The sequence below is a fragment of the Microcaecilia unicolor genome, chromosome 4 (assembly GCF_901765095.1).
Source record: "Microcaecilia unicolor chromosome 4, aMicUni1.1, whole genome shotgun sequence".
Taxonomy (NCBI): Eukaryota; Metazoa; Chordata; class Amphibia; order Gymnophiona; family Siphonopidae; genus Microcaecilia; species Microcaecilia unicolor.
In genome coordinates this window covers 238,658,859-238,677,097 of record NC_044034.1, presented here as the reverse complement: position 1 = coordinate 238,677,097, position 18,239 = coordinate 238,658,859, and the positions used below count along the sequence as shown (strand labels likewise).

The 18,239-nt window shown below is 43.4% G+C and overlaps 1 protein-coding gene across 1 annotated transcript in view; it reads left to right on the top strand.

The window, feature by feature from the left end:
• TM9SF2 (transmembrane 9 superfamily member 2) overlaps positions 1–18,239 on the top strand; it is a 215,442-nt gene that overhangs the window by 44,080 nt on the left and 153,123 nt on the right. Inside the window, 2 exon segments of the mRNA XM_030201349.1 lie at positions 3,867–3,960; positions 8,430–8,557. Of these exon segments, the coding sequence (XP_030057209.1) occupies positions 3,867–3,960; positions 8,430–8,557 (222 nt within the window).

Sequence of the window (18,239 nt, the reverse complement as noted above, 5' to 3'; positions counted from 1 at the left end):
CAAGTATCCCAGACTCACCCACTGCAAATCTGGTAGCCTTTCCTCCCCTGGGGAAGAGCAGTGCTCCATCTATGTGCCACCTCTGCTGGCTTCAGTCTGATTTCTGGCTATGAAATCTGAAAAAGTAAAAATCCTTTATGTAAGACCAATAGTGTCTGAATCATGGTGCTCCCGCCAGCGGTTCAAGATTCTGCAATTTGCTGTTGAACTTCCATTTTGGCTTCAGATAAGTGCCGTCTTCTGAATGAATATTATTCTAAAGAGAAGCAGTGTTACTTGCTATATATATATATATATATAATGTGTATAATATTAGGAATGGAGTCTATACATTTTAAGTTGGGGGCACCAGATGTGTACACACACACATACATATATACAGATGTATATACGAGCTTATCGTCTTTCCACCAAAACCCACTTCTCCTCTTCCTCCACTCTATCTCTCAGTTGATGGCACCCTCATCCTCCCTGTCTCATCTGCCCGCAACCTCGGAGTCATCTTCGACTTCTCCCTCTCCTTCTCTGCGCATATCCAGCAGGTAGCCAAGACCTGTCGCTTCTTTCTCTTTAACATCAGCAAAATTCGCCCTTTCCTCTCTGAGCACACCACCCGTACTCTCGTCCACGCTCTCATTACCTGTCACCTTGACTACTGCAACCTACTCCTCACTGGCCTCCCACTTAGCCATCTATCCCCCCTTCAATCCGTTCAGAACTCTGCTGCATATCTTATATTCCGCCTGAACCGATATACTCATATCGGCTCTCCTCAGGTCACTTCACTGGCTTCCAATCAGATACCGCATACAGTTCAAGCTTCTCCTTCTTACCTAGAAATGCACTCAGTCTGCAGCCCCTCATTACCTCTCTACCCTCATTTCCCCTTACGTTCCCGCCCGTAACCTCCGCTCACAGGACAAATCCCTCCTCTCAGTACCCTTCTCCACCACCGCCAACTCCAGGCTCCGCTCATTCTACCTCACCTCACCCTATGCTTGGAATAAACTTCCTGAGCCCTTACGCCAAGCCCCCTCCCTACCCATCTTCAAATCTTTGCTCAAAGCCCACCTCTTCAATGTTGCTTTCGGCACCTAACCTTTATACCTTTCAGGAAATCTAGACTGCCCCTATTTGACTGTGCATTTGTCCTTTAGATTATAAGCTCCTTGAGCAGGGACTGTCCTATGTTAAATTGTACAGCGCTGCGTAACCCTAGTAGCGCTTTAGAAATGTCAAGTAGTAGTAGTATGCACTTTTTTGAACGTATTGATTTTGCACTAACACCACATTCACTTGGATTTTGGTTCACTGTGGGATGTATCTCTGTATCAAATGTCCTCATGATAGGCTCATAGTTCTTGTTGCCTTAGTTGCGGGAGCACCACAGTTCATATAACTGAGAGGAACCATTATCTACACAAAAATTTGTGTTGGGAGTGTTAACATCCCCTGTTGGTCTTGCACAAGGGAGTTTTACTTTACAAGCTATTGTGTATTTCCGAGAAGTGTTTTTTTTTTTTTTAATTTTTGAATATGAAATCCCACATGCTTATATTTCAGATTAAAATCAGTAGCATGAGTCAGGTAAAAAGTGTTGTTCTGCTGCTAGTGATGGGGGTGAGAGAGGGAGAGATGGTTTTGAAAAAGATAGAAAATTTGGTTTGTGCTCAAGAATTGAACAAACAAGCGTTACAAAAAAAAAAAAAAAGTTTCAGCATTCCTAGCCAGCCTGAAGAGCAGATGTAGGATTTGAGAATCAAACTATGGCTTCCTGCATTGGAGTACAGACCACTGTTCATGAGCTAGTGATGGCTCTCAACCTTAGAAACTTTACCATTTTTGTTACTGTAGAACTGTTTTCCCAAATATTTGTTCCTCATTTTGTGTTTATGGCAAAACTCCTTTTAAAGTTAAGACGATTTCTGTGGACCCTTATGAAGATGTTTGAAGTCTGTAACAATAGAAGATTGGTTTTATAAGTCATTGCTGGGTACACTTTCGTATCCTTGTTTACAACTTTATTGGAAATAATTGGACTTATTTTGAACATTCAAGACATCACTAAAAACCAACCTCTTCAAAAAGGCCTACCCCACTGATCCACCATAAATTCCCACACCCAGCAATACAGCATAACCAGTGATCGTACTGGACAATATACAATCATCACTCCCTTCGACCCTCATATTGCCTGATACACACCTACCTCTTGCGACCACAATATAACCTTGTATTTGTTATCAACCGACTTGGCGAACCCCATTACGGTACTATGTAAGCCACATTGAGCCTGCAAATAGGTGGGAAAATGTGGGGTACAAATGTAACAAATAAAAAAAAATTTCTTTTGGTTTTATTTGGAAAATCCAAACTTTAAAGGTGGATGTTACCAAGGAATGCTGTAAACTATTGAATATTCTACTGTCAATGGCTATTATGTAGTTATTTTATGAAAAAAAAATTGGAACATGCTGCTGTGTTTTTTTTTTTGTTTGTTTTGTTTTTGTTTTAAACCCGGTAGAATAATTTCTGGTTGATTGCTATGAAGCTGTAACTTTTAAAAGTTATAGCAGATGTAAGTGATACTAAGAGATATGACTCAAGGGCATTTTCAGTGTGACCTCTAAATCTGACCTTTGGCCGTTTTGCTGAAAATGTCCAAAAATCAAGTTGTGAAAATAACCATTTTCAAACCAGAAAAACGTCTATCTTTTTTCTTTCAAAATGACTATTTCCTAGACGTTGTGATCAGTATGTCTATCTTTTTGGACCATTAGTAAAAAAAAAAAAAAGTGAAAAACACACAAAATCAAGCCATTGGGAGATAGGGGGTGCCAGCTTTCCTAGTACACTGACCACACAGGCATCCCAGCACTGCAGTGGACTTCACATAAAAGGTCCTAGGTACACATTTCACCATTACCCCCTTATATTGTATGGCAATCCCAAACCCACAAAAAACCTACTATAACTAACTATACATCACTACAATAGCCCTTATGGCTGCAAGTGTCACCTATATTTGGATACAGTAGGTTTTGGATTTTTTTTTTGGGTGGTGGGGGGGGTGGTTACTTTCCAACATAAGTGTAATAGAGTGGATTATGGACGTGGGTCACCTTCTCTACAGTGCACTGCGTCGACCAGTAGGCTGTTCCAGGAACTTTCTTGCTGTTCTAATAGGACTGGCCATAACATCTGAAGCTGTCATAGAGGCTGGTATGTACTGTTTCATTTACAACTTAGTGGAGTGGGAGGAGGTCAGTGACTACTGAAGGGAGTAAGGGGGTGTCTTTCCTTTATTCCTGTAGTGGTCATCTGGTCATTTAGGGCACTTTTGTGGTTTATTCATTAATAAAAGGTCTACACCAAAACGTTGAACTTACAGCCCTGGATATTTTTGTTTTGTTCCATTATGGCAGAAAAACAGCCAAGTGTTAGGAATGCCCAGATCCCACCCCTGGTACACCTCCTTGTGATTTAAATGCACTTCTGACTGACTTTATGGAAAAATGTCTAAAAACTGGTTTCGAAAATACCAATTTGGATGTTTTTGTGAGAAAACGTCCAAGTACAGATTTATGCCACTTTTTGAACGTTTTTCTCGTTGAAAATGAGCCCCTCGGTGGAAACACTGCTGCTTTCCAAGTTTTATGTTTCATGCCATAAATTGCAGTAATAGTTTCTTGTATTATTCATGTGGATGCTTTGTTATTGTTTGTGCTACTTAAATGCTTAATAATTTATAGAGTCACAGTTAAAGTAGACCATTTTTTGTTTGATATGTAAGGAATCCAATATGTTGGCTGATATGATAGCTAGTGCTTATATTTCTAAGCTTGGTAATTCTTGTATATTTTTAGGTTTGATTTCTGTCAAACACAAGAAGAAAAACGTCCATCTGAAAACCTTGGTCAGGTGCTGTTTGGAGAAAGAATAGAACCCTCACCCTATAAGGTATGTATATATGAAGTGCTCTAAGGTTAAAATAGTAATTACACACTTTGTTGGTGAATAAAACATTGTTAACATCACCTGTAAGGTGCTAAAACAAATGGAAAGATTCAGATGTGAGTGAAAACAGTTAAATATTCATACCATCAAGCTCATTTTCAAAGCACTTAGCCTCCCAAAGTTCCATAGAAACCTATGGAACTTAGCCTCCCAAAGTGCTTTGAAAATATGCCTACATGTCACTAAGTGTGTAAACACTTTAGAAAATGCAAGGTTGGCACAATAAAACTTGAAGTACTCCATGAACAGAGTGGAATTGCAACAGATCCAGCATGTATCCTAAAAGAAATGCTGCAGAAAAAATATAGAGAAATGGATAAGAACAGGGTACTTCTCTAATGACCAGATCAATTTTCAAAGAAAGTTATGTTTACTGGTGGCTGGTAAATATATAGCTTCTTTTATTTATTTATTACATTTGTACCCCGCGCTTTCCTGCTCATTGCAGGCTCAGTGCGGCTTACATAGTAAGGAGTGGAGGAGTGGCCTAGTGGTTAGGGTGGTGGACTTTGGTCCTGGGGAACTGAGGAACTGAGTTCGATTCCCAGCACAAGCAGCTCCTTGTGACTCTGGGCAAGTCACTTAACCCTCCATTGCCTGCCGCATTGAGCCTGCCATGAGTGGGAAAGCGCGGGGTACAAATGTAACAAAAAAAATAAAATAAAAATAAAACAAGAGAATACAATCTGTAGTATCAGAATCAACAAAGGAGGTATGTGATAAGACAAACAAGGAGTAAATGGAATAGAAGACATGTGAGAGAAAGGATAGGGATAGGTAAGGAGGTGGGGCGATAAAGGAGAGGTTGGGAAGAGCATGGAGGTTAAGTTAGTCAATCTAGTAGGGACTAAGGTCCTTGCTGGTATTCCTCCTTGTTAACAAGTAATGCAAATCTAAAATGACTAATTGACCAATTGTGATTGGATTTATTTACAGAAATGCTATTTCCACAGTACTCCTTTTAGAAATTCTTTAATTATATCTATAAATTGATGATGGTGAATTTCCAGTTTCCCAAAGTTTTGTATTAAATGAAAAATTGTAAAAAACCTTACCCTCCTCCATTTATTAAAGTTGAGCTAGCAGCTGCCATGCAGCAGTGCTGGCACAGCTCATTCAAAGTGAATGGGTTGTGTTGGCATTCCCGCATGGCAGCCACCAGCGTGGCTTAGTAAACAGGGGGTTAATAATTTGAAATCTGTATGAGCCCATTTGGATCAGTGAGGAGGTGGGTGTAGAAATCTTGGTAGGTTTGAATTTTATAAACCTGGAAGTGGCACTGCTGAGATCTATTGTGGCTATAATTGAAAAGTGGCGCTTCCCTTTATATATATATATATATATATATATATATAAAGGGAAGCGCCACTTATACATATATATATATATATATATATATATACACACACACACACACACATATATATATAGGGAAGCGCCACTTATACATACATACATACATACATACATACATACATACATACATATATATATATATATATATATATATATATATATATATATATATACAGTGGGGGAAATAAGTATTTGATCCCTTGCTGATTTTGTAAGTTTGCCCACTGACAAAGACATGAGCAGCCCATAATTGAAGGGTAGGTTATTGGTAACAGTGAGAGATAGCACATCACAAATTAAATCCGGAAAATCACATTGTGGAAAGTATATGAATTTATTTGCATTCTGCAGAGGGAAATAAGTATTTGATCCCCCACCAACCAGTAAGAGATCTGGCCCCTACAGACCAGGTAGATGCTCCAAATCAACTCGTTACCTGCATGACAGACAGCTGTCGGCAATGGTCACCTGTATGAAAGACACCTGTCCACAGACTCAGTGAATCAGTCAGACTCTAACCTCTACAAAATGGCCAAGAGCAAGGAGCTGTCTAAGGATGTCAGGGACAAGATCATACACCTGCACAAGGCTGGAATGGGCTACAAAACCATCAGTAAGACGCTGGGCGAGAAGGAGACAACTGTTGGTGCCATAGTAAGAAAATGGAAGAAGTACAAAATGACTGTCAATCGACAAAGATCTGGGGCTCCACACAAAATCTCACCTCGTGGGGTATCCTTGATCATGAGGAAGGTTAGAAATCAGCCTACAACTACAAGGGGGGAACTTGTCAATGATCTCAAGGCAGCTGGGACCACTGTCACCACGAAAACCATTGGTAACACATTACGACATAACGGATTGCAATCCTGCAGTGCCCGCAAGGTCCCCCTGCTCCGGAAGGCACATGTGACGGCCCGTCTGAAGTTTGCCAGTGAACACCTGGATGATGCCGAGAGTGATTGGGAGAAGGTGCTGTGGTCAGATGAGACAAAATTGAGCTCTTTGGCATGAACTCAACTCGCCGTGTTTGGAGGAAGAGAAATGCTGCCTATGACCCAAAGAACACCGTCCCCACTGTCAAGCATGGAGGTGGAAATGTTATGTTTTGGGGGTGTTTCTCTGCTAAGGGCACAGGACTACTTCACCGCATCAATGGGAGAATGGATGGGGCCATGTACCGTACAATTCTGAGTGACAACCTCCTTCCCTCCGCCAGGGCCTTAAAAATGGGTCGTGGCTGGGTCTTCCAGCACGACAATGACCCAAAACATACAGCCAAGGCAACAAAGGAGTGGCTCAGGAAGAAGCACATTAGGGTCATGGAGTGGCCTAGCCAGTCACCAGACCTTAATCCCATTGAAAACTTATGGAGGGAGCTGAAGCTGCGAGTTGCCAAGCGACAGCCCAGAACTCTTAATGATTTAGAGATGATCTGCAAAGAGGAGTGGACCAAAATTCCTCCTGACATGTGTGCAAACCTCATCATCAACTACAGAAGACGTCTGACCGCTGTGCTTGCCAACAAGGGTTTTGCCACCAAGTATTAGGTCTTGTTTGCCAGAGGGATCAAATACTTATTTCCCTCTGCAGAATGCAAATAAATTCATATACTTTCCACAATGTGATTTTCCGGATTTAATTTGTGATGTGCTATCTCTCACTGTTACCAATAACCTACCCTTCAATTATGGGCTGCTCATGTCTTTGTCAGTGGGCAAACTTACAAAATCAGCAAGGGATCAAATACTTATTTCCCCCACTGTATATAAAGGAAGTTTCCCTAAGTAATTATTGCTATACATTTAGTTTGGCTTAAACTAAACATGTAGTGATGGTGGTAGTTGGTATTTTAAGTACTAAAGAGGGCTTTAAACTAAATCTGCTGGGGATGAGTGAGAAAAGCCCCAAAGTAATTAATAACCCCCAGGAAGGTAAACATCAAATACCATTATAGAAAAGGGGGGAAAAGTAACATCTGGAAAGCCTTATATACTAATGCCCGTAGTATGGGAAACAAATTTATAGATCTAGAGGCTGCAGTGATAGAAGCCGACTTGGATTTAGTGGCGTTCACGGAGAGTCACGACTGGGATGTAGTTATATCTGGCTATAATCTATTCAGGAAGGACAGGTAAAAAGGGTGGAGTGGCGGCATTATATGTTAAGAATAGTATTAAAGTAGGTTAATATATTTGCTCAGTTAATTTTGGGGTAGAAAATAATTGTGATAGAAGAAATGACTATAGCAAGTACACACATTACGCAGTATATACAAACCCCACATTCTATATATGGTGCCTTAAGTTGTGTGCGCTAATTTGGCTGCATGGCCAAAATGCATTCACAACTTAATTGATTAACAAGCCAATTAGCACTGATAATTGGTATTTAACAACCAATTAGTGGCACTAGGCTTTAGAATTAACACGCACAACTTTCTAGGCAAATTCTGTAATTTGGTATGCATAAATTCTAATGCTCACAGTCGAAAAATGGGCATGACCATGGGTGTAGAATGGGTAGGTTGTGGGCGTTTCAGAAACCTCTGCACACTATTATAGAATACACCTGATCTGCGCCTAATTTAGGCCTGGTTTTAGGTGGCCTAAATGGGTGTGCCTAAATTTGTCACAAGAATGGCATGTGAGCATATTCTGTAAACTATGCTAACTTTAGGAGTAGCTTATAAAATTACACTGACCGCATGGTTTTTTAATGCCAATTTGTAAGGCGCCATATATGGAATTCTCCCCCCCCCCCCCCCACCCAAAGCACATAACGTGTACAGGGAAACATTACATCATATTTCCTCTGTGTTCTATCCCCTGTTTGGCTTCTGGAGGCTTGTGTGAATTGAATCCTAAATAAGTACACTTATTGAGTACTTTTATACTGAAACCATTCTCACTATATATAATCTATGCATATCTATATACAGAGAAGGAGAAAGAATAGTTCCTTTAAAAAAATAAAAATAAAAAAAGTAATACTTGTCATTTATTAAGAATTTGACTTGTTGATGCCAACTGAAATTTAGTTTTGTTTTCACACAGTTCGAATTTAAAAAGGAAGAGAAATGTCGTTTAGTGTGCATTAAAACATTTGATACAAACAAAAAGGATGAAAAGCAAAAGTTAGACTTTTTGAAGAAAAGTATGCTTTTGAACTACCAACATCATTGGTAAGTTTTTAAATTTCAAAAATTCAAGACTAATATGTTAATTGTTGTAAAATGGGTTCTTAATATTGCTTATTATACACACAGACTTGAACATATTAAGCAGGGTGGGAACATACAAAATTAAGATGGTAGTGCTGTTAAGTGGGCACCCTGATGTGGAACAGGGAGCACCTGTTTTACAGCTGCAACTTATACAATACTAGCGTAAACTGGAATTGGTGAGCTGATATAACTGTGGGTGCCTAAATGCCGCAAGAACACGCATAACTTACAGTATTCCTAAAGTTACTCTTGTAACTAGGGGGGCCCTGCCTGTGCTTCTCCCATGTGCATGCCCCCTTGTATTTGCACACCGTGGCACTTACATGTGCCCTTGGGAGTGGAGGAGTAGCCTAGTGGTTAGTGCAGCAGACTTTGATCCTGGGATCTGGGTTCAATTCCCACTGCAGCTCCTTGTGACTCTGGGCAAGTCACTTAACCCTCCATTGTCCCGGGTACAAATAAGTACCTGTATATAATGTAAACCGCTTTGAATGTAGTTGGAAAAACCACAGAAAGGTGGTATATTAAGTCCCATTCCCTTTCCCCTTAAGGTGCAAACACTTGTACTACTTTTTGGCACATATATACATTTGTTTCAACAATTTTTTATTGATGATTCAACAAGTTAAACAACCAACAGGCTCCATTTACCATGCATTGGAACCAAAACATCCAAATAAGAGCAAAGTAACATTCTCTTCATCAAAATTTTAACATTTCTTCTTCACCCCTACCCAATCCCCAACCCCTCCCCCCTTCGAGATTTATGGTACAACATTTTATTGATGACGATTAACATAAATATAGCCCACACTTAAATAGACATAGTTTCAATTGGCTGAATATGCCCAAAGGTGCAGGAGCATATATTGTCATCCAGTGACCTAGCCGTTCCCCTCCCCCCTCCCCCCTTTTCCCATTCTCTTATCCTCTCCTCCCCCCCTGTACCCTTCTGGACTTGTGTTCTGATAGCCCAGAAGGATCCCCCCCACAGGGCTGCCTGTAAACTAAAGTGTGTGTGTGTGTGCTTGGGGATGCCTGCAACATTTACTCTAGGGTGTCGGGTTATTACGGTTAAGAAGCAGACTGTGTCCTTTGGGACTCAACGCCCTCAAATAAGGATCCCAGATCTGCTTGTAGCGTATATACCTTTTCGGGAAGCCCTTTTCCTCCCATGCCTCCCCTGTTGCTAGCAGGTGCACCTGATTCCTCCAATGCCAGTATGCAGGTGGCTCCGGGACTGTCCAATACTGTAATATGGTTTTCCGAGCCACCAAGCTCAGTTTACGGCACAAGAAGCGTGCACCTGCAGAATGGGTTCTAAAAGCTCTTTGCGTATCCAGAACAAAGTGGTCCCAAGTTCCTGTCGCTGGTATTCCTAATAAGTGGGCCAAGAATCTCCTAACTCGTTCCCAAAAGGCCATGTCCAAAATGCATGAAAGAGTGAATGTGAGGAGTGACTACATCTAACGCAACTCGCTTCTTGTAAAGGGCCTATATGGGATAACTGTTGCCCCAACATATAGGTGCACATAATTACTCTGTAGCCGCACTCTCGTAGCCTTTCATCTGAAGTGAGGGCTAAGATACCCTGCAACGTTGCTTCAACTTTCCATCCCACTAGGGGATTCCCTGACTCTTGTTCCCATCTATCTTTAATAGCCTCTTAACTTCTTGGAGGGCTCCGATGAACCAATGCTTTGTGGAGTGCTGACACCGTCAACCCTGTAACTTCCATTTCTTGGAAAAAATCTCTCACTCTCTGACCCAGGCGCATTCTCAACATGGATTGATCCAATGCGGACATATAGTGTTTAATTTGGGCGTACGCGAACCGGTTCCCCACGAAACTCCTATCCAAGCTTGCAACTCTTCGTAGCCTAGCAACTCCCCTTCCCTCCCCAGTAGACGTTCTAACATCATAATTCCATATCTCTCCCATGTTATAAATACTGGGTTATCTCGGCCCGGTTTAAAAGCCGAATTCCCCCTGATAGCCAGTTGGTCAGACACCATATAACTCCCCCCTAGTCTTTTTATCAGCCCCTTCCACACTTCCTGCAACGGATTAAGTATCACACAATGTCTAAGATGTCGCGGGAGTTGTCTCCGGGTTTGGTGCAACAATGAAATCAAACCATATGGAGCAAAATACTCCCGGTCCATGTCAATCGGGGTAAACACACTGGTCTGGCAAAACCAGTCCCCTAAATGGCGTAATAAGCAGGCTTGATTATACAGGTATAAATCGGGGATCCCAAGACCCCCTTGCTTCCAGCTCCCCAGTAGGTAGGAGAACCTTAACTTTGGCTTCTTCGCCCAGCAGAACCTGCTAAAAGCCCCATATCTCTTCAGATCTTTCTGTAATAGACGAAGTGTCAACATCCGCAACACGTAGAACCACCGGGGGAATATAATCATCTGCACTACATTTATCCTACCTCGCAGCGATAGTGGGAGGTACCCCCAATTCTCCAGTTGGGTCTTTATTTCTCTCATCAGGGCTGCAATATTAAGGTTATATAATAGCTCCAAATCCAGAGCCAGCCGAATACCTAGATATTTAAATGAACCATCAGCCCAGCCCAGCGGGAAGTCCCTACCCCATAACTGTTTCACCTCCTCTGAGGAGGCCAAAGCCTCTGACTTAGCCAAATGTAAGCGCAAGCCCGCATAATCACCATATTCCCTCAGGATGTCCATTAAAGCTATAAAAGAGTCCTGTGGATCAGTCAACAGCACAAGAAGGTCATCTGCAAAGGCCGCGATTTTGAAGTCTTGGCTATCTACTCTCACTCCCTTCACCGAGACATTGTCCATCTCATCCTGAACCAGGGGATCCAGGGTTAATACAAATAACAAGGGCGACAGCGGGCATCCCTGTCTCGTTCCCCGAAGTATAGGAAAGGCCTTTCCAGACCATTTACCAAAACTGTAGCCTGGGGGGAGTGATAGAGAGCCCAAACTGCAGACATAAAGCGTCCCTCGAAACCATATGTCTTTAAAGTGGTGAACAAAAAATCCCAACGTACCTTATCAAATGCCTTTTTGGCGTCAAAACTGATAAGCATTAATGGCACATTACTTCTTCTTCGGGTCTCCAATACAACCAATATTTTCCTCAGATTCTTTGCTACAGTTCTCCCCTCCACAAACCCTACTTGCGCTTCATGTAGCAGGCCTGGCAATACTCCTGCCATGCGATTGGCCATAATTTTGGCCAGCATTTTTGCCTCCACATTTAATAATGGAATGGGACAGTACGACTCCGGCCTGGTCAGATCTTTACCCGGTTTTGGCAGAACAACTATTTGCGCCAAGGAAAGAGTAGGTGGTAATTTCTCAACTTCTACCAATCTATTTAGATACCTAGTCAAAGGCGGTATAATATCCTCTCCCAGAGTTTTATAAAATTCCATTCGCAGCCCATTCGTCCCTGGGGTTTTAAACAGGGGACCTCTTGCTATCACTAAAGTCACCTCTTCTTCCTGTATCGGCCTATTCAATTTTTCCAAGTCCGCCTGCCTCAGAGATGGTAGATCGAGATTATCCAAATATAAATGCTCCGGCAGCCCCTGCTCCTGAGGCTTTTCGTATAGCTGACTATAAAATTTGTAAAAAGCCCCACAAATACCCTCATCTGTTCGCACTACCACCCCCTGGCTAATCCTTCAGTTGGAGAACCCTTCCCCCTCCTCCCTTGGGCTTCACCAATCGAGCTAATAAACGGCCCATTTTATTACCATGTTAATTTAACTTATATTTATAATAAGCTTGTCATTTGGAGGCTCGCTGGTGCAGAAGCTCATTTAACGCCACTTGCAATTCCATTAAGTGTGCTCTATGAGCCTCACTATGTGTCTGACCAAACTGTTTAAGGGGCTTGCATGTTTGTGAGCTTATGAGCTTATTTTCGAAAGAGATCGCCGGCCATCTTCCAACACAAATCGGGAGATGGCCGGCGATCTCCTGATCCCGGCCAAATCGGTATAATTGAAAGCCGATTTTAGCCAGCCCCAACTGCTTTTCGTCGCAGGGCGGGTATAGAAGGCGGGGTGGGACGGGGACGTGGTTACGAGATAGCCGGCTTCACCCCATAATGGAAAAAAGATGGCTGGATCTGACGAGCATTTCGCCGGCTGCACTTGGTCCATTTCTTTTTAGGTCCAAGTCACAAAAAAGTGCCCCAATTGACCAGATGACCACCGGAGGGAAACGGGGATGACCTCCCCTTACTCCCCCAGTGGTCACCAACCCCCTCCCACCCAAAACAAAAAAGTTTTTTTGCCAGCCTGAAATGTCATATGCAGGTCCCTGGAGCAGTATTTAGTGGGTGCAGTGCACTTCAGGCAGGTGAACCCAGGCCCCCCCCCCCCCTACCTGTTCCGCTTGTGGTGGTTAATGTTGAGCCCTCCAAAACCCACTGTACCCACATTTAGGTGCCCCCCTTCACCCCTTAGAGCTATGGTAATGGTGTAGAGTTGTGGGGATTTGGGGGGGCTCAGAACCCAAGGTAAGGGAGCTATGCACCTGGGAGCTATTATTATTTTTTATTTATTTTTTTAATTTCTAGAAGTGCCCCCTAGGGTGCCTGGTTGGTGTCCTGGCATGTGAGGGGGGCCACTGCACTACAAATGCTGGCTCCTCCCACGACCAAATGCCTTGCATTTCGCGGGTTTTGAGATGGCCGGGCCTGGTTTCCATTATGGCGGAAAAACAAAGCCGGCCGTCTCCTCTAAATCCGGCGATCGATTTAGCCGGCCCCAACAGTATTTCAAAAATAGGGTTGGCTCCTCCCCCTCGCGGAGCCGGCCCCGAAGATGGCCGGCCATCTATTTGGCCGGCGCTGTTCGATTTATGCCCCTCTTTGTCTCAATATCTTCCTATTGCGTGCGGCTTTCACGAAATGCGAATAGCTAATGATTTCACCACGTAGTACCGCCTTCGCAGCATCCCAGTACAAGAGCGGATCATCTACTTGCTCCCTATTCAGAGTTGCATAGTCGTGCCAGCACAATTTTCCCTTTAAAGATTGCATCCCTATATAGCTCAATTGGAAACCTCCATAAGTTGCTTCCTCTAGGTTTAGGGCCTGCTGACCAGTCCAGGCGTGGTCTGAAATTGTATACGCCCCGATGTCTACTTTAAGGACATTTCCAAACAATCCCGTAGAAACGAGTATATAATCCATCCTTGCCTACGTGGAATGGGCTCTTGATGGATGTGTGTGATCCCTCTCCGTGGGGTGGAGCACCCACCATACGTCCACTAGGTCTAACAACCGCCCCAAACATTGCAATCCTCTGTTGGACGCCCCCAAATCTCGTCGGGTCCCCTGTGAACTATCTAGCTGTGGGTCCCATACCGTGTTAAAATCCCCCCCCACCGCCATACAGAAAACTGAATTTACACTTCTGCACTTTGGTTTCCAAGTTTCAATTTTATTTGATATACCACCTAGGGGATGTACAATAAAATTGCATAAATAATCAGAGAGTGAACTACAATTTCAAATAGGAAATACAGAAAGAAATCTGGTCTGATCTGCTAGTGTGTTCTTGTGTCCTGCTACATAAATATTGAGTGGTAAATAAAGGAGGGGGGCATCAATCAAATGCTTTGTGAAACAAATATGTGTTAAGGGAGGTTTTACACTTCTAGGGGCTCATTTCTCTGGAACCCTTGATCTGATGTGACCTGTTTTTTAAACTCTGTGTCTTTTAACTGTTTTTCCTTACAAATCCAAGTTTCATCCCAGTTCTTTTTTTTATTTTTTTTTATGAATTTACATTTATTACATCCATTGAATGCAAATTAGAAATACAACATTTAAATCAGGAAAAACATAATATCAAACAATTACTATTAAATACTTTAGCCCACCATAAAAGGTAATCAGGAATAAAATAAAATTAAAGGAAACAAAAACAAAATATCTTTAGGAGGTCCACCAGTAAAATCGGTGATAGCTGGTTAAGGAATGTCTGTAGAAGTTCTTTAATTGGTGTGGGACACTCTTGCTATAAGAAAATCCTTGAGCTGCTTAGGGTCGAAGAATAAGTAGACGACACTACCAATATTCAAAAATAAATCTACAAAGAAATTTTATTATAAAGGTTTCCCTGAGAGCAGTAACTCTTGGTTTCATAACCAAGAACTCCTTCCTCCTAAATTGAGTCAGGAAATATAAGACCATAAGAACTGCTCACTCAAATATCTGAAGTCTTAATATATTACTGTGGTCCAGTTCCAGTGGAAATGTGACTAACCCTGTAGATCTTCCAGGTACCAATTCCATAGATGACTCAGTTAAATTCATTTCTTTCTTCTTCTGGTTTCTCATGTTTTATGTTTAAATCTGTTTATTAAAGGATCATGTCTTATACACATACACAGGTAACCTGTAAACTTACAACATCAGCTGTGCGTTGCTTACATTATACATTTTTCATTTTCCCCCAACTTTCGCCCCATTCTGAACGGTGAACATTAATGAATTGCTTTATAGCACTCCACAGGCTTTCAGCTGCTCAGTTCCAGCGGCACAGCCAAAGTCATATCAGAGGTGGCATAATTCCATTCCGTGTGTTCTACCACAAAGGGCCTTAGTTCTTATAGCCCTTCGCCAGATGCCACCACCTCCAATAATTGTTCTCTGTTAGTGCATGGATTGTGTTTCGATCTTTGGTTCGAAAAGGAATCCACCCTCAAGTACAACACAACATAATGAAGTTTAACAGGTATTGCTTCTCTTACCCTCCCCCCTCCTCCCCTTCAGCTACCCCTCATCCCTTCCCCCCCCCACACAGGAGTAAGTATCATCTTATACAAACAGTGACAGAGGCCAGCCATCCCTAATTTAGTATTCTACTTCGAGCTGTGGGTTGCAAAGTGTCCCAAAAGTTCGCCCATGTCTTCTGAAGGTGTTCTCCCTCCTTGGAGGACATGTCAGAAATCCCACATCTCTCTAAGTTCAATAGCTCAATCATTTGAGATCTCCATGCTCCCACAGTTGGACCTTTTCCTTCTCTCCAATGCAACAATATGGTTCTCTTTCCCATCAGTATAGTTCTTCGCATAAAGGCACCAAAGCCTGGAGGGGCAGGACGAACCCACCTATAGTCCCCAAACAACATCAGTGGCTGGCTTTTGATCGTGCGGCCCCAGTATCTCTGTGTCTCACCAAGGACCTGAGTCCAAAACAATCCCACTTGGTGGCAAGACCAGAACATGTGTCCTAATGTAGCTGGAGTGTGGTCACACCATGGGCATGCAGCTGAGTCCCCAAAGCCAGCATTTAAGGCTCGTGCTGGTGAAACATACAGTCTAAGAGTAAATTTGTAATCCATCTCCCAATAGCGGTTAAAGGTAGAACGTGTCCGTATGGTGGTCAAGAAACTGCACAGGAGCTCTGCAGTCACTGCTAGCTTCAGATCTTTGGCCCAACTCTGCGCTCTTGTGTGAAAGTCTATGTCTTCAGTCGAATCCTGCAAACATCTGTGGTGAAATTTGAGCGGTACTGAGTTCTGGGCTCCCAAAGTCAGTGCCGTATTCAAGGTATCCTGAACATCCTCGCTCAGATTGATCCAGCCCAAAGCTGCGACATAATGACTCATCTGAAGATATGCAAATCGATCGCTCTCTGTGAGTCCGAACTCCTGTTGTAGATCTGCAAAAGGTCTCGCTCTCCCCTCATCAGACACCAGCTGATAAACATACTGGATCCCTAGCGTCTTCCAGCGACGAAACGCCACCGAGGAGGAGCCTTCTGGGAAATCTGGATTATGATGCAGCGGCAAGAAGGGGGTGGCCCGCCAGTCAAATCTGTGCCGCTTGCAGAGTCATTTCCAGGCCGCCCTCGCTGATGTAACTAATGGGTTCTGATCCTCCCCTGTACTTAACCCCCCTCCCGGGGCATGTAACTTCCATCCCAAATGCACAGTGGGAACCAGGGCCTTCTCTAAAGCTATCACTGAAAAGTCGCCTGTTCCCACTAGCCAGTCCCTGATGTGTCTCATTGCACTTGCTATGGTGAGATATCTTATGTTGAGCAACCCCATCCCCCCCTGTGCCCTCGGCTTCTGAAGGATATGAATTGGGAGCCTGGGTCTCTTCCCGTTCCACAGAAAGGTCTGCGTGACACGATGTAATGCCCGCTCCTCCCCCCTCTTCAAGTATAAGGGCAGCATCTGGAACAAGTATAACCATTTAGGGGCTATCATCATGTTGAACAGGCCTATTCGGCCCGAGAGTGATAAAGGGCAGGCTCCCCACAGCCTCAGCAGGCGTCTAGTTTTGGTCAATAAGGGTCTTACATTTGCCTCATACAGTGTCTCCAGGGCCCTAGGGATGATCACCCCCAGATACCACAGTTGACCTGCCGCCCATTGTGGTGGGAAACTGCCTCTCCAGTCTGATTGCAATGTATCATCCAAAGCCATGGCCATGGATTTGGATTTATTAAGGGTATAGCCCGAAAGGTCTCCATATTCAGTAATAGTGTGCAGGAGACACTCCAAAGAGGTCTGTGGGTCACTCAGAAGCACCATTACGTCATCTGCGTAAGCCAGTACCTTTAGCTCTCTTCTGCCAACCCGGATCCCCGCTACTCTGAGCTCTTATCTTCACTAAGAGAGGTTCCAACGTTAAAAGAAAGAGCAGCGGAGACAAAGGGCAGCCTTGACGAGTGCCTCTACCGATGTCAAATCCTGGAGTTCTAACCCCATTGACTCGAAGCTTGGCCTGTGGGCGCGAATAAAGTGTTTCTATCTCATTAAGATACCACCCGAGTAACCCTGTGCCTCTTAGTGTTTCAAACAAGAACGGCCACTCCACTTGGTCAAATGCGCGTTCTGCATCTAGGCTTACCACCAATTTCTGTGTGCCTGGAGGGGAGTTAGCCAACAATGCAAGGATCAATTTACGTGTGTTTAGGACCGATTGACGTCCCCCGGATGAAGCCCACCTGATCCTCATGAACAAGACGGGGCATCAGAGGCGCCAATCTTTCTGCCAAAATGCGCGATAAGAGTTTAATCTCCACATTGATCAGGGAGATGGGTCTGTAGGAGTTTGGATGCATGAAATCTGTCTTTTTTGGGGATCAAACTGATGAGCACCGTATTTGCATGTGGGGGAAAATGTCCCATTTCTACCACCGTGTGAAGATATTCAGTCAGAGGCCCTACGATCTGTGCATTCAGCAGCTTATAAAACTCTCCCGAGAGGCCATCTGGTCCCGGCGCTGAATATAATTTCAGCGAGCCTATCGCTTTTTGTAGTTCTTTGGCTGACACCGGGGCATTAAGGAGATTTATTTGATCTGTGGGAATTTTCTCTAGTCCTGCATCTTTCAAATACCCCTGTATTGTCTCCCGAGTTCCTATGCGCTCTTGTTCCCCTTTATACAAATTTGTGAAATGTTGATGGAAAATTTGTGCGATCTCCTGAAGATCATGTGTTATTCCCCCAGCCGTAGTGCGAAGCGCTGTTATGAAGTGTGGCTTGCGCGCGCCCCTCACAAGTCTAGCTACCATCCCTCCCGCCTTATCTCCAAATTTGTGTAGCTTGTATTTTTTGTACAGGAGGGACCTCATCACCCGTTCATGTAAGAGGCTATTAAGTGCCACTCTAGTGGACA